Below are 20569 nucleotides of genomic sequence, written 5' to 3' on the forward strand. Positions count from 1 at the left end.
AAGGAAAATGGCCTGAACCCGGGGTGGGGGGGTTGCAAGAGCCGAAGATTGCTCCATTGACCACAAGCGTGGGAAACTGGTGGGAAACCCGATACAAAAAAAAAAAAAAAAAAAAAAAAAATCTATGCCATTCTTAAATAATCTAGATACAATTTTATAACAGCAAAGATAGCTCAAGTAACTCTGAGAGATTATTAAAATTCCTTTTAATGAAATTATAAAGATTTCAAACTGAAGAAATTATTGTAACTAAAGTAACACACTAATTCAAAATTTAATTTCTTAATAGTTATATAACCATCTATATACTTTTTTTCTTTCAGAGTTCTACTGCATTTGGGCTTTATATTGGCAAGCCTTGTCTTTTTAGTGGTGAACTTGACTTGTGCAATGCTAGTTCATGGAGATGTCCCAGAAAATCAGTTGAAATGGACTGTGTTTGTTCGAGCATTAATTAATGATAGCCTGTTTATTCTTTGTGCCATCTCTTTAGTTAGTTACATATGCAAAATTACAAAAATGTCATCAGCAAATGTCTACCTCGAATCAAAGGTAAGTGTATTTCTTAAATGGGCACTTAAACATCTAATTTCAAATTCTTATCCTACAAATCACATTTTAATGGAAAGTTTAAATTGCTATTTTATTTGAAATGGGGTCTCGCCATATTACTCAGGCTGGAGTGCAATAGCTATTCACAGACGTAATCACTGTGCAGTAGAGCCTTGAGTCAGCTTTTGGGCTCAAGTGATCTTCTGCCTCATCTTCTCAAGTAGCTGAGACTACAGGCATATTGCTTTTTTAAAAAATATTCTGAGTGACAGTTACACTTTGAGCATGAAAGAATAATCACTAGAAATTAAAAGCTATTCAGTATTTGGTCCTTAATAACAGTTTAAAGAAAAGAAATAATACAATAAGCATATTGTATTTTCTGTGACTGCATTGGAGGCTCATCACATGAAATAAATCAGAATATACATGAATGGATCAAAAATAGTCTATAATATAAAGCCACATTATCATCTTAAGATTTTGCCCAGTAAGGGTGGCAGGGTTAGCAATATTAAGATGTCATATAGGTAAAAGTTGTTCTTATTTGTATAAAGCTAAGAAAATGTTGACTTCACCCAATAATATGAAGTCTGTATGATATTTGAAACAACTAATTGTGTAGCAAAATTTGTAAATGCCTTGCATCTCCTTTCCGTACACTTTGGATCAACAAACAGAAGCCAGATACTAACCCATCACAAAGAAACTTGGAAGTTTCTACCATTGTTGATTGACGATGTGGTTGGGTAGAAAATTGGTCATCACAGTTTATGTGTGGCATTGAGTGTGAGGGGGTAGATATGTGGATATTGGGGTGTGAGTATGTACATACAAACATTTTTACAATCACATTCACAGAAGAGCTTGCTTTCTTGCTTTAATTTAACATCATAGCCTATTCACAATAATAAATTGAGGTAGTATGTTAGCCACTTAAAACAGTCCTCTGAAATATTTTTAAGCTTCTATATTGTCATTGTTCTTAATATAGTCCTGGTAAAGTAAGGTACTATAATTAAGTATATGGTTAACCAACTTGTACTTTAAATGTAGGCAGAGATTTTAATTTTACTTTTGAAACATATTTCAGTGGAATGCTGGAGAAAATACTATATGTGTGTATATATATGTATATGTATATATATATAAAGAGAGAAAGAAGAGACAAAGAAAATCAGACTTTCAAACCTATTAATCTTACCTGGGAAATTATTTTATTAAATTTCTATTCCAGTTTCTTTCTAACATTTAAATATTCTAGCTAATTTGGTCTTTGGTTTGACTGTTAAGAATAAAACTGTCACAGTTATGGTTCATAATCTATTGGTAGGAGCAACAGCATCTTTACTCAGGATACTAACATCACTATAGAATTCATACCTCTTGCTTGTCTAGGGATAAAGCATAAACAGATGTTGAATTTCAAGTGCTTCTTCTCTAGATACTTCGTGTATTGCTAAATTTGGTTTTTTACTTGCTTTGAAATAGATAATACTCTGAATAAAGTCACCAATCTGAGAAGAAAATTTCATTTAATAAATCCTCCAGAATTATTCAAACACTGTTCCCTTACTATCATATGAAAGGGATTTACTTATTGTTTAATTAAAGTTTTAAATTTAAAAGCTGCATGGATTCAGAATTATCCAGGAATACTACAGATATACATGTTTAGTCATGTTCACCTATAAAAGTAGATGACATGCTAGATGATTTGTTAATATTGTAATGTTAAGTAGTTCCCAGTCTTCCTAACTATATTATAAACTTCTGTATTCAAATAGCATGTCGGCTGGGCGAGGTAGCTCACACCTGTAATCCCAGCACTTTGGGAGGTCGAGGCAGGCAGATCACGAGGTCAAGAGATCAAGACCACCCTGGCCAACATGGTAAAACCTCCTGTCTACTAAAAATGCAAAAATTAGCCAGGTGTGGTGACATGCACCTGTAGTCCCAGCTACTCGGGAGGCTGAGACAGGAGAATCACTTGAACCCAAAAGGCAGAGGTTGCAGTGAGCCAAGATCACATCATTGCGCTCCAACCTGGGCAACAAAATCAAAACTGCATCTCAAAAAAAAAAAAAAAGAGTATGTCATCTTGCTTTCATGTTCTACTTGTAAAATCACTAGACTCATTTTTGGCTTTTGAGTTCTGTAGAAGTGTACGGTAATAGTCATTCCTTTTATTCAGTGAACAAGTGTTAACATCTACCTCTTTCACTTCCTTTTTTCTTTTTTTTTTTTCTCTCTCCCTCTCTCTGAATACCTTTGGTACTTTTTCACCATCAAACTGACGCTGTTTCTTGCTGTCTTTAAGAGCATTTCCTTAAAGTTCAGGCTTTTGGTTTTCTGTCATCCTCTTTTTATTATTCCTTCCTTCTTTTACATGTTCTGTGATAATAAGATCCTCTGTAATTTGTCTCAACCAATCTTACCTTTCATATTTTCAAATGACACACAGGGTGCCCTCTATCTCTATATCCTTAGGCTGTTTTATTAATCAGGAACAGCCTTCCTACTCCTACACATCTCTACCAGATTGTTCATATCTTATCCAACTTTAAAGACTTCACTTAATCTTTCCCCTTTTTATGAACACAATTTGATCCCTTCTCCCCCAACTCCAAAATAAAATTTGGAAATAACTCCCACTATCTGAGTTATCTTCAAATTTTATTTATTTCTCTTGGGGCACTTACCAGTTTATACAAGGTGGGATTTGTATGTACAATCTAATTTTTTTGTATTTTTTAACTGACATGTCAATTGTACATATTTTGGGGGTACTTGTGATATTTTGCTACAATGCAAACAATATATAATAATCAAATCAGAGTAATTGGGATATCATTGCCTCAAACATTTATATTTTCTTTGTGTTGGGAATATTACAGTTCTTTCTAGTTATTTTGAAACATATAATAAATTGTTATTCACTATAATTTCCTTAATGAACAGTTGAATACTAGAATTTATTCCTTCTATCCAACTGTATTTTTGTACTCATCAGCCAACTTCTCTTCATCCTCCCCCACCACTCTTCCTTTTTCAGCCTCTAGTAACCATCATTCTACTATACCTCCATGAGATCCACTTTTTTAGCTCCCACATATGAGCGAGGACAAGTATATTTGTCTTTCTGTGCCTGGCTTATTTTACTTAACATAATGAACTCCAGGTCCATCGATGTTGCTTCAAATGACAGGATTTCATTCTTTTTATGCCCATGTAATGGTTCATTGTATACATATACCACATTTTCTTTATTCATTCATCTATCTGTTGATGGACACTTAGGTTGATTCTATATCTTGGCTAATATGAATAGTGCTACAATAAATAAAGGAGTTGCAGCTGTCTCTTTGACATAGTGATTTCCTTTCTCTTGGATACCTACCCAGCAGTGAGATTTCTGGATCATATGGTAGTTCTATTTTTAGTTTTTCAAGGAACTTCCATACTGTTTTTTGGGTTGGTTGGTTTGTTTTTGAGACGGAGCCTCGGTCTGTTGCCCAGGCTGGTGTATAGTGGCACACCGTTAGCTCCCTGCAACCTCTACCTCCCAGGTTCAAGTAATTCTCCTGCCTCAGCCTCCTGAGTAGCTGGGATTACAGGTGCCCACCACCACACCTGGCTAATTTTTGTTTGTTTGTTTTTTGGGTTTTGTTTTGTTTTGTTTTTGAGGTGAAGTCTTGCTCTGTCGCCCAGGCTGGAGTGCAGCGGTGCTATCTCGGCTCACTGCAACCTCTGCTTCCTGGGTTCAAGCAATTCTCCTGCCTCAGCCTCCCAACTAGCTGAAACTACAGGCACCCACCACCATGCCTGGCTAATTTTTGTGTTTTTAATAGAGATGGGGTTTCGACATATTGGCCAGGCTGGTCTCGAACTCTGGACCTCAGGTGATCTACCTACCTCATCCTCCCAAAGTGCTGGGATTACAGGCATGAGCCACCACACCCAGCCTTTTATTAATTTTAGTAGAGCTGGGGTTTCGCTATGTTGGTCAGTCTGCTCTCGAACTCCTGATCTGAAGTGATCCATCCACCTCAAATCCCTAAAGTGCTGGGATTATAGGCATAAGCCACTGTGCCCAGCCTCATACTGTTTTTTATAACAGTTGTCCTACTTTACATTCCCATCAACAGTGTACAAGCATTCACCTTTCTCCACATCTCTGCCAGCACTTTTTTTTTTGTCTTTTTGATGATAACCATTCTAATGGGTGAAATGATAACCCGTTGTGGTTTTGATTTGCATTTCCCTGATGATTGGTGATGTTGAGTTTTTTTCATTTAACTGTTGACCATTTGTATGACTGCTTTTTAGAGATGTCTGTTCAGGTATTTTGCCCATTTTAGTTTGATTATCTTTTTGCTATTGATTAAGTTCCTTATATATTCTGGTTATTAATCCCTTGTCAGATGGATAACTTGTAAATATTTACTCCCATTCTGTAGGTTGTCACTTCACTTTGTTAATTGTTTCCTTTGCTGCGCAGGAGCTTTTTAGCCTGATGTAATCCTATTTGTCTATTACTACTTTGGTTACTTTTGCTTTTCAGGTCTTACCCAAAAAATATTTGCCCAGATGAAGGTCCTGGAGCATTTCTCCAATGTTTTCTTCTGGTACTTTCATAGTTTCAGGTCTTACATTTATGTTTTTAATCCATTTTGAGTTGATTTTTGTACATGGTGAAAGGTGGGGCTCTTTAATTCCTCTGCATATGGATATCCAGTTTTCCCAGCACCATTTATTGAGATTGTGACTTCCCTCCAGTGTATGCTCTTGGCACCTTTGTCAAAAATAAGTTGACTGTAAGTGCGTAGATTTATTTCTGGGTTCTCTGTTCTGTTCCACTGGTCTGTGTGTGTGTTTTTATGCCAGTACCATGCTGTTTTGGATAGCTTTGCAGTATAATTTAAAATCAAATATTGTGATGCTTCCAATTTCGTTCTTTTTACTCAGGATTGCTTTAGCTATTCAGGGTCTTTTGTGGTTCCATACCAATTTTAGGATTTTTTTTTTTTCTGTAAAGAATGTAATCAGTATTTTGACAGATTGCATTGAATCTGTAGATCACTTTGGGTAGTATAGAAATTTTCACAATATTTTTTTAAAAAAGGAATTTTCACAGTATTGATTCTTCCAATTCATGAGCATGGGATGTCTTTCCACTTTTTGTGTCCTCTTTAATTTCCTCAATATTTCATGATTTTCATTGTAGAGATCTTTTACTTCTTATGTTTAATTTATTAGTAGGCATTTTTTTTAGTAGCTGTTATAAAGGCGATTGATTTCTTGATTTCTTTTTCAAATTGATCACTGTTAGCATATAGAAATGTTGCTGATTTTTGTATGTTGACTTTGTATCCTTTAACTTTATTGATCATTTATCATTTCTAATAGTTTTTTTGTGGAGTCTTTTAAGTTTTTCAAAATATGAGATCATGTCATCTGTAACAAGGATTAATTTGATGTTTTCCTTTTCAGTCTGGATGCCCTTTATTTCCTTCTCTTGCCTAACTGCTCTGGCTTAGACTTAAAGTACTGTGTTGCATATGAGTGGTGAAAGAGGTCATCCTTATGTTGTTCCAGGTTTTAGTGGAAACACTTTCAGTTTTTCCCCATTCAGTGTAATATTAGCTGTGTGTTTATCATATTTAGACTTTATCTCGTTGAGGTATGTTCTGTACTGTATTTTTTGAGAGCTTTTATCATGAAAGGATGTTGAATTTTATTGAATGCTTTTTAAGCATCTGCTGAAATGAACACATAGTTTTTGTCTTTGCTTCTGTTGCTGCAGTATATCACATTTGTTGATTTGTGTACATGGAACCATCCTTGCATTCCTGGGATGAATCCACTTGATCATGGTGAATGATCTTTTCAGTGTGTTTTTGAATTCTGTCTGCCAGTGTTTTGTCAAGGTTGTTTGCAACTATGTTGATCAGAGATGTTGGCCTGTAGCGTTTTTTGTTGTTGTTTGTCTCTTTGTCTGGTTTTGGTATCAGGATAATTAATGCTGGCCTCATAGAATGAGTTTGGAAGTATTCCCTCCTCTTCAATTTTTTGAAATCATTTGAGCAGAATTGGTATTAGTTCTTCTTTAAAATTTTGGTAGAGGGCCGGGCGCGGTGGCTCAAGCCTGTAATCCCAGCACTTTGGGAGGCCGAGGCGGGTGGATCACGAGGTCAAGAGATCGAGACCATCCTGGTCAACATGGTGAAACCCCGTCTCTACCAAAAATACAAAAAATTAGCTGGGCATGGTGGTGCGTGCCTGTAATCCCAGCTACTCAGGAGGCTGAGGCAGGAGAATTGCCTGAACCCAGGAGGCGGAGGTTGCGGTGAGCCGAGATCGCGCCATTGCACTCCAGCCTGGGTAACATGAGTGAAACTCCGTCTCAAAAAAAAAAAAAATTTTTTTTTGGTAGAATTTAGTTGTGAGGCCATAAGGTCCTGGGCTTTTCTTTGATGGGAGACCTTATTACTGTAAATTCTTACTCATTATTGATCTGTTCAGGTTTTCTTCATCATTCAATCATGGTAGGTTATATGTGTTCAGGAACTTACCGTTTTCTTCCAAGTTTTCCAATTTGTTGGCATGTAGTTCATAATAATCTCTAATTATTTCTTGCATTTCTGTGGTATCTATTATAATATTTCCCTTTTTCTTTTTTCTTTTATGGGAACACTGCTTTTATCTTTTAATTTAACTTATTTGTTTACTTTGAGACAGGGTCTTGCTGTGTTACCCAGACTGGAGTGGGCAGTGGTGTGATCTCAGCTCACCACAGCCTCGACCTCCTATGCTCAAGTGATCTTCCCACCTCAGACTCCCAAGGCTGGGACTACAGGCATGTCCCACCACACCCAGCCAATTTTTAAAATTTTTTGTAGACAGGATCTATGTTGCCCAGGCTGGTATTGTTTCCCTTTTCATCCCTGGTTTTAGTTATTTCGGTCTTCTCTTTTTCTTAGTCTAGCTAAAATTTGTTGATTTGTCTTTTCAAAAAACACATTTTTTGTTTTGTTCTTCTTCTGTACTTTTTAAAGTCTCAATTTCATTTATTTCTGCTTTAGTCTTCATTATTTCTTCCCTTTTACTAATTTTGGCTTTGGTTTGCTCTTGCTTCTCTAGTTCCTTGAGGTACATCGTTAGATTGTTTATTTGAAATCTATTTTTTTGATTGAGGCATTTATTGCTATAAACTTCCCTCTTGCTACTGCATTTGCTGTATCCTGTAGTTTCTGGTATGTTGTGTTTCCGTTTTTGTTTTTTCAAGAAACGCTTAAATTTTCTTGTTAATTATTCATTGAGCCATTGATCATTCAGGAAGATGTTGTTTAATTTCCATGTATTTTTACAGTTCAGAAGTTCCTCCTGTTACTAATTTCTAGTTTTATTCTGTCGTAGCCAGAAAAGATATTGATATGATTTGACTTTGTTTAATTTGTTGAGACTTATTTTGTGATGTAACATATGGTTTATTCTGGAGAATGTTTTTGGTACTGATAAGAAAAATGTGTATTCTGCAGCAGTTGGATGAAATGTTTCATGGATGTCTGTTAGGGCTAGTTGGTTTAGAGTATAATTTAACTCCAACGTTTCTTTGTTGATTTTCTGCCTGGATGATCTGTCTGTTGCTAAAAGTGGGATGTTGAAGTTCCATACTGCTACTGTATTGCAGTTTATCTCTCTCTTTAACATTACTAATAATATTTGCTTCATATATTTGGGTGTTCTGGGGTTTGATGTGCATGTATTTACTATTCTTATGTCTTTTTGCTCAGTTGACACCTTTGTATATTGACCTTTGTCTCTTTTTACAATTTTTGACTTAAAATCTATTTTATCTGGCTGAGTGCAGTGGCTCACACCTATAATCCCAGCACTTCAGGAGGCCAAGTGGGCAGACAGCTTGGCTCAGGAGTTCAAGACCAGCCTGGCCAACATGGTGAAACCTCGTCTCTACTAAAAATACAGAAATTAGCTGGGCATGGTGGTGCATGCCTATAATCCCAGCTGCTTGGAAGGTTGAGGCACAAGAATTGCTTGAGCACAGGAGGTGGAGGTTGCAGTGAGCCAAGATCACACCAGTGCACTCCAGGCATGCCAACATAGTGAGACTCTGTCTCAAAAAAAGAGAAAAAGAAAAAAACAAAGTCTATTTTATCTGATATGAATATAGTTTTTCCTACTCCTTTTTTGGTTTCCATTTCCATGAAATATCTTTTTCTGTCCCCTTACTTTCATTTTATGTGTGTCTTTACAGGTGAAGTGATTTTCTTGTGTGCAACATATAGTTAGATCTTGTGTTTTAATCCATTCAGCCCCTCTTATGTCTTTTAATTAGTTTAATCCATTTACGCTTAATGTTATTATTGATAGGTCAGGAGTTACTGCCATTCTGTTACTTGTTTTCTAATTCTTCTTTTCCTTTAGTCTTTTTTTACTGTCTTCCTTTGTGGTTAAGTGATTTTTCTGGCAGTTTGTTTTAATCTATTGTTTTTATTTTTAGTGTATCTGTTACAGATTTTTGCTTTGTGGTTACCATGAGGCTTACAAAAATATTTTGTAGTTATAACAGTTTATTTAAGATTGTTAACAACTTTACTTTGATCACAAAAAGAAGAAAAAAGAAACACAGAATTCTGTACACATAAACTCCATTCTCTTCTACACATTTTGAATGTTTGATGTCACAATTTGCATTTTTATATTGCCTATATCTTGGTAAATTGTAGTTATTATTTTTCATATGATTGTCTTTTAGTCTTTCTCAGTTCCCTACCTAACACCAATAACCCAAATCCTTGCTTTTTTTATGTTGGCCCACAGATCCATAAGCTTTCTTCATTTCTTTTTTTTCTTTTTTCTCGTCTTTGTATTTTCAAATAGTCTGTTTTCAAGCTCACTGATTGTTCTGTTTAACCAGTTCTGCTGCTGTTGCTCCCTATTGCATTTTTCATTTCATTCATCATATTTTCAGCTCCTGAGTTTCTCTTTGTTGTTTTTAATTATTTCAATCTCTGCTTTAAATTTCTTTGATATATTCCACAATTAAGTCTGTGATTTCCTGAAGTTCATTGACCTTCTTTAAAACAACTATTTAAAATTCTTTGAGAGATCACACATATCCATTACTTTGGGGTAAGTGGTACCTTAATTTTATCCATGTGATGAGGTCATATTTCTCTGAATGTTCTTGATGCTTGTGGAAGTATGACAGTGTCTACACACCAAGGGGTTACGTTTTTATTTTAGTTTTCACAGTCTGGCTTTGTTTTTGCCTGGCCTTCATCAGAGGGCCTTCCAGGGATTCTAAACAGACTGACTGTTGTGTTTCCTGAGCCTGTGTCCACTGCAGCTGTCTCAGCACTTAGAGGACGCTCTAAGCCTAGGTTTGCTCTGTGCCTTGTGAGGGCTCCGAAGTTTATGTGAATTTCTGGCCCAGATAGACCTGGGGAAGACCCAAGGAAGGTACTGGGGCTGTGTGGGAATGCCGGCCTGGGACCTGAGTCCAGAAAACTATCCCAGTGGCCCAGATGGGTGTGCCTCCCGGCAGGTATTTACACAGGAGTAGGTGGAGCTTAAGAAGCAAAGGCAGTGTGACTTCTATGGCATGTAAGACCTGGACTCTGCCTGTTTTTCTGATTCCCCTGCCACTATTAACTCTCCTCTTCCTTTTCTAGCCGCATTGGCTTTTTGTTCCCCAGCTTCTCACCACAAAACATATACTAAGTTTATCCATCCATATAGTCTTCGTATTGTATATTTTGTTCCCTCTGCCCGAATTGCGTTTTCTACAGGTACCCATGTGATATTTTTTTTGCATTCAGGCCTCAGTTACTTTTTCAAAGTTGCTCTTCATAATTACCCAACTAACATACCCTCCAGTCGGATTACTACATCTGTCACCCCCTTTTGTTATCTTCACAGCGTTTATCGGTAGCGAAAATTATTTCTTTATTTACTTTTATATTTATTTTCTACTCCTCCCTGCTAAAGTGTAAACTAGGAAAGGAGCGCTCTTATGTGTCTTACTAATTATTTAGTCCTTTTCTAAAATAATGCCTGGTATATTTTAGTGAAGTGAAAATAAGGGTAGTCTCCCCTATCTCAAGTTTCCTTTCCATGGTTTCAGTTACTGCAGTCAATGTCAGTCTGAAAATAGGTTAGTACAGAACAATAAAATATTTTGAGAGACCTCATTCACATAACTTTTATTACAGTATATTGTTATAATTGTTCCATTTTCTTATTGTTGTTAATCTCTTACTATGCCTAATTTATAAATTAAATTTTATTATAAGTGTGTATGAATAAGAAAAAAGTATATATAGTAGCAAACCCTATATATACTTTACCAAATACCCTCTGGGTAAAGGGGGGACAACTGTAGTAGGTATTCAGTAAATATTTGTTGAATAAATACATTCTGTGCTTGTATATAGTCTTTGCCAGAGTAGCTTTACCCTAGTAACCAAATAAGCCTCCACTACTGGATTGTATTAAGAGCAAATTGAACCAATAAATATGTTGAATGACACATAGTTGAACCAGGATTCAAACTCAAGTCTGATCACAGGTCTCTGCTAGTAACCACCATGGATTGACTCCATTTACGTCACCCTGTGTTTACTTATAAACTTTTAGGTATGTATTTTTATATAGGTTTTAATTTACATGGATATGTTTGTTTGCCTATTAATAACATTATTTCATCTAAATTCTTTTTGGATTTTGCCATAATATGGCAAAATCAAAAGAATAAATCAATTTATAATGCTATCATCAATATAAAAGTATACCTTCTTTCCTCTGCTCCATCAATATTTGGGTCTAAATTTTATTTGTTTTGGTTTTTTCATTGATATGCCTTAAAAGTTTTCGTTTACATTTATCTAATAGATGCATAATTATTCACATTTCTATATGTGTAAATTATTTTTATAGTTTATACATACAGAAATGTGAATATGCATCTATTAAATATTGATATTAGATAAACTGTGAATAAATATACATCTCTATATATAAACTATAAAACTAATGACAACTCAGTAGTGAGAGCAATAATTTCTCATGTAGGACAGTTAGGAAGTATACTGTATAACATTATCTTTTGCATGAATACATTCAATATTTACATAGTACTTCAAACATTTATTACTTTGTCACTAAAAGGTGTCATTTTGGGAGGTGAATTGTGAAAGTTACCTAAAAAGTCACTTGATGGTATACTGTGTCTTTGAACATTTTCTGTATCTTTAAAAGCAGTGGAGCTGATGGAGGGATTTGTGGAATTTGAGAATGAGGCTGTGAATTGGCACTACCAGATCAGGGAGTGATGATCTCCCAGCAAACCAGAGGACAGAAGCTGTTATCTGAGAGAGTACTAAAATAAGAATGGATTTTAAATGCTCTTTGAATACCTATCCTTACTTTTCTCCCCATAGCCTGTACCATTTGGGGTTCTTGATTGCATGCAACAGAAACTGGTTCTATTTAATTTAAACAAAAAGGGAAGATGATGGCTGAATAGGAACAGCTCTGGATTGCAGTTCCCAGTGAAAACGCAGAGGGTGAGTGATCACCGCATTTCCAAATGAATTTTTACTGCCCACGGACCAGGAGATTCCTGGGCAGAAAAGCTCCATGAGTCTCCAGCATGGCTGTTTCAGTTGGGGCAGCCGGTCTCCACACAAAAACTCACACAAATCCAGGTGCCATTTCAACTGGTGCCTGGAACACCTGGGAGACAGAGTCACCTGTTTAACTGAAAAAAAAAGGGGCTGGTAGAGGGAGCCAGGTGATCTGGCTCAGCTGGTCCCACCCCCACAAACACCGGCAGTCTAAAACACTCTGGAATGAGAGTTTCACAGCAAGCACAGCTGGACCTGGGATGGTCCCCCTCTGGGGATGAAGGGTGTCTGCCATTACCGGGGCAGTCCACCACTACTGAGGCAGTCCACCATTTCTGAGGCAGGCTGCAATTACCGAAGCAGTCCGCCATTATCGAGGCAGTCAGCTGTTACTGAGGCAGACCGCCATTACTGAGGCAGTTCTGACTATACCCCTATAAACAAAACTGCAAGGAAGTTCACACACCAGCTGGGCAGAGACCACGGCAGCTCAGCAATGCCTCTGCTGGGAGACTGTGACTAGGCCACCTCCTTGCTGGGCAGGGCATCTCTGAAAAAAGGCAGCAGAATGACAGGAGCTTATAAATAAAGCCCCACCTTCCCGGGACAGAGCACCTCGGAAAAACAGGCAGCTATGAGTTCTGCTGCAGCAGACTTAAACGTACCTCCCCAGCACCTCTGAACAGAACAATGGGGCTCACAGCTCAGCACTTGAGCTCCTATAAGGAACAAACTGTCTCCTCAAGCAGCTCCCTCACCCCCATATAACCAAAGAGACAACTTATATGAGAGTTCAGGCTGACATCTGATGGGTATCCTTCTGGGACACAGGTAACAGAAGAAGAAATTGGCAGCAACCCTTACTGTTCTGCAGCCACGTCCGGTGATCCCCAGGCAAGCAGGGTCTGGAATGGACCTCCAGCAGTCCTACAGCAGCAGGGCCTGACTTAGAAAGAAAACTAAGAAACAAAGAAAGAACTTCATCAGCAACAAAAAGGACATCCACTCAGAGACCCCACCTGAAAGTTATCAACCACAAAGACCACAGGTAGATAAATCCACAAAGATGGAAAGAAACCAGTGCAAAAAGGATAAAAATACCCAAAACCAGAACGCCTCTCCTCTTCCAAGGGATCACAACTCCTCACCAGCAAGGGAACAAGGCTGAATGGAGAATAAGTCTGATGAATTGATAGAGCAGGTTCCAGAAAGTGGGTAATAACAAACTTCTCTGAGCTAAAAGATTATGTTCTAACCCAATGCAAAGAAACTAAGAACCTTGAATAAAGGTTTGATGAAATGCTAACAAGAATAAATAGCTTAGAGAGGTATATAAATGAATTGATGGAACTGAAAAACAACATAAGAACTTCGCAAAGCATACACAAGTTTCAATAGCCGAATCGACCAAGCAGAAGAAAGGATATCGGAGACTGACGATCAACTCAATGAAATAAAATGAGAAGGCAAGATTAGAGAAAAAAGAGTAAAAAGAAATGAACAAAGCCTCCAAGAAATATGGGATTATGTGAAGACATAATCTACGTGTGATAGGTGTACCTGAATGTGACAGAGAGGATGAATCCAAGCTGGAAAACACTCTTCAGGTTATTATCCAGGAGTACTTCCCCAACCTAGCAAGTCAGGCCAAGATTCAAGTCCAGGAAATACAGAGACCACCACAGAGATATTCCCCAAGAAGAGCAACCCCAAGGCACATAATCGTCACATTCACTAGGGTTGAAATGAAGGAAAAAATGCTAAGTGCAGCCAGAGAGAAAGGTTAGGTTACCCACAAAGGGAAGCCCATCAGACTCACAGCAGATCTCTCAGGAAAAACAAGCCAGTAGAGAGTGGGGACCAATATTCAACATCCTTAAAGAAAGGAACTTTCAACCCAGAATTTTATATCCAGCCAAACAAAGCTTCATAAGCAAAGGAGAAATCCTTTTTGAACAAGGAATTGCTCAGAGATTTCATCACCACCAGCCCTGCTTTACAAAAGCTCCTGAAGGAAGCACTAAACATAGAAGGGAACAATCCGTACCAGCCACTCCAAAAACGTACCAAATAGTAAAGAGCATCTATGGAAGAAACTGCATCAACTAATGGGCAAAACAACCAGCTACTATCAAAATGGCAGGATCAGATTCACACATAACAATATTAACCTTAAATGTAAATGGGTTAAATGCCCCAATCAAAAGACACAGACTGGCAAATTGGATAAAAAGTCAAAACCCATCAGTGTGCTGTATCCAGGAAACCCATCTCACATGCAAGGATACACGTAGGCTCAAAATAAAGGGATGGAGGAAGATCTACCAAGCAAATGGAGAGCAAAAAAAAGCAGGAGTTCCAATCCTGGTCTCTGATAAAATAGACTTTAAACCAACAAAGATCAAAAGAGACAAAGGAGGGCATTACATAATGGTAAAAGGACCAATGCAAAAAGAAGAACTAACGATCCTAAATATATAGGCGTCCAACACAGGAGCACCCAGATACATAAAGCAAGTTCTTAATGACTTAGAAAGAGACTTGGACTCCCACACAGTGTTAAAGTGGGAGACTTTAACACTCCACTGTCAATATTAGATCAGTGAGACAAAATTAACAAGGATATCCAGGACTTGAACTCAGACCTGGACAAAGCAAACCTTACAGACATTTACAGAACTCTGAACCCCAAATCCACAGAATATACATTCTTCTCGGCACCACATCACACCTACTCTAAAATTGACCACGTAATTAGAAGTAAATCACTCCTCAGCAAATGCAAAAGAACAGAAATCATAACAGTGTCTCAGACAACAGTGCAATCAAATTAGAACTTAGAATTCAGAAAGTAACTCAGGAAACTTTATGGAAACTGAACAACTGACTCTTGAATGTTGACTGGATAAACAATGAAATGAAGGCAGAAATAAAGATGTTCTTTGAAACCAATGAGAATGAAGACACAACGTACCAGAATCTCTGGGACACATTTAAAGCAGTATTTAGAGGAAAATTTATAGGAATAAATGCCCACATGAGAAGAAAGGAAAGATCTAAAATCGACACCCTATCATCAAAATTGAAAGAGCTAGAGGAGCAAGATCAAAAAAACTCAAAAGCTAGCAGAAGACAAGAAATAACTAAGATCAGAGCAGAACTGAAGGAGATAGAGACACAAAAAAAAACCCTTCAAAAAATCGATAAATCCAGAAGCTGATTTTTTGAAAAGATCAACAAAATAGAGCAGTAGCCAGAGTAATAGAAAAGAGAGAATAATCAAATAGATGCAATAAAAAATGATAAAGGGGATATCACCACAGATTCCACAGAAATGCAAACCACCATCAGAGATTAAACAATTCTATGCACATAAACCAGTAAACCTGGAAGAAATTGATAAATTCTTAGACACTTACATCCTCCCAAGGCTAAACCAGGAAGAAGTCAAAACCCTGAATAGACCAATAACAAGGGCTGAAGTTGAGGCAGCAATTAATAGCTTACCAACCAAAAAAAAAACTCTGGTCCAGATGGGTTCACAGCCGAATTCTATCAGACATGCAAAGAGGAGCTGGTACCACTCATTCTGAAACTATTCCAAACAGTTCAAAAAGCAGGAATCTTCCCCAAATCATTTTATGAGACCAACATCATCCTGATACCAAAACCTGGCAGAGACTCAACAAGAAAGGAAAACTTCAGGGCAGTATCCATGATGAACACTGATGCAAAAGTCTTCAATAAAATACTGGCAAACCGATTTCAACAGTACATCAAAAAGCTTATCCATCACAATCAAGTAGGCTTCATCCTGGGGATGCAAGGCTGGTCCAACATGTGCAAGTCTGTAAACGTAATTCACCACATAAACAGAATCAAAGACAAAAACCACATGATTATCTCAATAGATGCAGAGAAGACCTTCGACAAAATTCAACAGTCCTTTATGCTAAAAACTCTCAATAAACTAGTTATCGATGGAACATATCTCAAAATAATAAAAGCTATTTACAACAAACCCACAGCCAATTTCATACTGAATGGGCAAAAACTGGAAGCATTCCCTTTGAAATATGGCACTAGACAAGGATGCCCTCTCTCACCACTCCTATTCAATATAATATTGGGAGTTCTAGCCAGAGCAGTCAGCAAGAAAAAGAAATAAAGGGCATTCAATTAGAAAGGAGGAAGTCAAATTGTCTCTATTTGCAGATGACGTGATTGTATATTTAGAAGACCCCATCATCTCAGCCCAAAATCTCCTGAAACTGATAAGCAATTTCAGCAAAGTCTCAGGATACAAAATCAATGTGCAAAAATCACAAGCATTCCTATACTCCAATAGCAGACTTAAAGAGAGCCAAATCAAGAACGAACTGCCATTCACAATTGCTACAAAGAGAATAAAATACCTAGGAAAACAACTAACAAAGGATGTAAAAAGGACCTCTTCAAGGAGAACTACAAACCACTGCTCAACGAAATAAGAGAGGACACAAACAGATGGAGAAACATTCCATGCTCATGGTTGGGAAGAATCAATATCATGAAAATGGCCATACTGCTCAAAGTAATACACAGATTCAATGCTATCCCCATCAAGCTACCAGTGACTTTCTTCACAGAACTGGAAAAAACCACCTTAAACTTCATTTGGAACCAAAAGAGAGCCCACATAGCCAAGTCAAGTCTAAGCAAAAAGAACAAAGCAGGAGGCAGCACACTACCGGACTTCAAACTATACTACAAGTCTACAGTAATCAAAACAGCTTGGTACTGGTAGCAAAACAGAGATATAGACCAATGGAACAGAACAGAGGCCTCGGAGGCAACGCCACACATCTACAACCATTTGATCTTTGACAAACCTGACAAAAGCAATGGGGAAAGGATTCCCTGTTAAATAAATGGTGTTGGGAAAACTGGCTAGCCATGTGCAGAAAGCAGAAACTGGACCCCTCCCTGACACCTTAGACTAAAATTAACTCCAGATAGATTAAAGCTTAAATATAAGACCTAACACCATAAAAACTTTAGAAGAAAACCTAGGCAAAACCATTCAGGACATAGGCATAGGCAAGGACTTCATGACTAAAACACCAAAAGCATTGGCAACAAAAGCCAAAATAGACAAATGGGATCTAATTAAACTCCAGAGCTTCTGCACAGCAAAAGAAACAATCATTGGAGTGAACCAACAAGCAACAGAAAGGGAAAATTTTTTTGCAATCTACCCATATGACAAAGGACTTATACCCAAAATCTACAAAGAACTAAAACAGATTTACAAGGAAAAAAAAAAAACCATTCAAAAGTGGGTGAAGGATATGAACAGACACTTTTCAAAAGAAGACATATATGAGGCCAACAAACATATGAAAAAATGCTTATCATCCCTGGTCATTAGAGAAATGCACATCTAGTTGTATATATTTATAGGGTATATAAGGTATTTGTGATACAAGCATGAGAAGCATAATAATCACATTATGGAAATGGAATATCTGTCCCTTCAAGTATTTAACCTTTGTGTTGCAAAGAGTTCAATTATACTTTTATTTTAGAATACACAATTATTATTGATTATAGTCACTCTTTTGTGCTATCAAATACTATGTCTTATTCATTCTTTCTAACTACTTTTGCACCCATTAACCACCCCCACGCCTCTCCAACCCTTCCACTACCCTTCCCAGCCTCTGGTAATCATCCTTCTACTCTCTATCTCCATGAGTTCAATTGTTTTGATTTTTAGCTCCAACAAATAAGTGAGAACATGCAATGTTTGCCTTTCTGTACCTAGTATATATTATTGAACATGATGATCTCCAGTTCCGTCCACGTTGTTGCAGGTTACAGGATGTCATTCTTTTTATGGCTGAATAGTACTCTCCGTTGTGTATAAGTACAACTTTTTTTTTTTTTTTTTTTTGAGACAGAGTCTTGCTCTGTCGCCCAGGCTGGAGTGCAGTAGCACAGTCTCAGCTCACTGCAACCTCCGCCTCCCAGGTTCAAGCAATTCCCCTGCCTCAGTCTCCTGAGTAGCTGGGACTACAGGTGCACACCACCATGCCCAGCTAATTTTTGTAATTTTAGTAGAGACAGGGTTTCACCATATTGGCCAGGCTGATCTGGAACTCCTGACCTCATGGTCTGCCCGCCTGAGCCTCCCAAAGTGCTGGGATTACAGGCATGAGCCATCATGCCCAGCAGTACTACATTTCTTTATCTATTCTTCCATTGATGGACATTTAGGTTGCTTGGAAATCTTGGCTGTGTAGACAGTGCTGCAACAGACATGGGAGTGCAGATATCTCTTTGATATACTGATTTCCTTTTTTTTTTTTTTTTCAGTATATAATCAGCATTTGGGATTGCCGGATTGTATGGTAGCTCTGTTTTTCGTTTTTTGAGGAGCCTCCAAACCATTCTCTGTAGAGATTGTAATAATTTACATTCCCACCAACAGTGTCCAAGCTTTCTTTTCTCCTAACAACCTCACCAGTATTTGTTATTACCTGTTTTTTGAATAAAAGCCCATTTGACTGGGATGGGGATTATACCTCATTGTAGTTTTGATTTTTATTTCTCTGATAATAAATGATGTTGAGCACTTTTTTTTTTTTTTTTTTTTTTTTAGACAGAATTTCGCTCTTTTCTCCCCAGGCTAGAGTGCTGTGGTGCTGTCTCGGCTCCCTGCAGCCTCAACCTCCTGGGCTCAAGCAGTCCTCCCACTTCAGTCTCCAAGTAGCTGGTACCACAGGCATGCACTACCACACATGGCTAATTTTTGTACTTTTTATAGAGATAATGTTTCACTGTGTCACTCAGGCTGGTCTCAAAACTCCTGAGCTCAAGCAGTCTGCCCATCTCGGCCTTCCAAAGGGCTGGGATTGCAGGCATGAGCCATGAGCACTTTTTCATATTCTCGTTTGCCATTTGTAAGTCCTCTTTTCACAATTACCTATTCAAAGCTTTTGACCATTTTTATTTTATTTTTTTCTTTTTTCGAGACAGGGTCTCACTTTGTTGCCCAGGCTGGAGTGCAGTGGTGCAGTTACAGCTCACTGCAGCCTCAACCATCCGGGCTCAAGCAATCCTCCCACCTCAGCTTCCTGAGAAGCTGGGACTAGAGACGCACACCATCATACCCTACTAATTTTTGATTTTTTGTAGAGACAAGTTCTTGCAATGTTCCCCAGTCTGGCCTCAAACTCAGTCTTAAGCTATCTTTCTGACTTGACCTCTGAAAGCACTGGGATTACAGGCATGAGCCACCATGCCCAGCTTCCCATTTTTAAATCAAATTATTAGATTTTTTTCCTATAGAGTTTTTTGAGCTTCTTATATATTTTGGTTGTTAATCCGTTGTCAGATGGGTAGTTTGCAAATATTTTATTTCTTTCTGTGGGTTGTCTCTTTACTTTCTTAACTGTGCAGAAGCTTTTTAACTTGATATGATGTGATCCAACCATTTTTGCTTCGATTGCTAGTGCTTGTAGAGTATCACTCAAGAAACTTTGGCCCAGACCAATGTCTTAGAGAGTTTCCCCAATACTTTGTTGTGGTAGTTTCATAGCTTGAGGTCTTAGGTTAAGTCTTTAATTCATTTTGATGTAATGTTTTCATGTGGCAAGAGATAGGGTATAGTTTCATTCTTCTGCATATGTATATCCAGTTTTCCAAGCACCATTTATTGAAGAAACTACCTTTTCCCCAGTGTATGTTCTTGGCACCTTTGTCAAAAATGAGTTCACTGTAGGTTTGTAGATTGGTTTCTGGGTTCTCTATTCTGTTTTACTAGTTTATGTATCTGTTTTTATGTCAGTACCATGCTGTTTAGGATACTAAAGCTCTGTACTATAATTCGAAGCCAAGTAATGTGATTCCTCCAGTTTTGTTCTTTTTGCTGAGGATGGCTTTGGCAATTTTGGGTCTTTTCTGTTTCCATATAATTTTTAGGTTTTTTTTTTTTTTTTTTTTTTTTTTGTTTTTTTTTTTTTTTTTTTTTTTCATTTCTGTGAGGAATGTCATTGGCATTTTAATAGTTATTGCATTGAATCTGTAGATTGCTTTGGGTAGTATGGGCATTTCAACAATACTGATTCTTCCAATTCATGAACATAAAATATCATTCCATTTTTTTGGTGTCCTCTTCAGTTCCTTTCATCGTGACTTACAGTTTTCATTGTAGAGATCTTTTACTTCTTTAGTTAATTTGTAGATATTTAATTTTATTTGTAGCTGTTATAAATGGGATTACTGGTTTGATTTCTTTTTCAGATTGTTCACTGTTGGCATGTAGAAATGCTACTGATTTGTGTATGTTGATTTTTGTATCCTGCTATTTTTTAAAATGTGTA

The 20569-nt window shown here is 37.4% G+C and overlaps 1 protein-coding gene across 1 annotated transcript in view; it reads left to right on the plus strand.

The window, feature by feature from the left end:
* The window catches only part of GPR137C (G protein-coupled receptor 137C), an 83577-nt gene that overhangs the window by 42163 nt on the left and 20845 nt on the right, over positions 1–20569 (plus strand). The window contains exon 3 of the mRNA XM_032251076.1: positions 324–552. Coding sequence (XP_032106967.1) covers positions 324–552 — 229 coding nt within the window. The remainder of the gene's footprint in view (positions 1–323; positions 553–20569) is intronic.

The sequence above is a fragment of the Sapajus apella genome, unplaced genomic scaffold, assembly GCF_009761245.1.
Source record: "Sapajus apella isolate SASKATOON/1434 unplaced genomic scaffold, GSC_monkey_1.0 scaffold74, whole genome shotgun sequence".
Taxonomy (NCBI): Eukaryota; Metazoa; Chordata; class Mammalia; order Primates; family Cebidae; genus Sapajus; species Sapajus apella.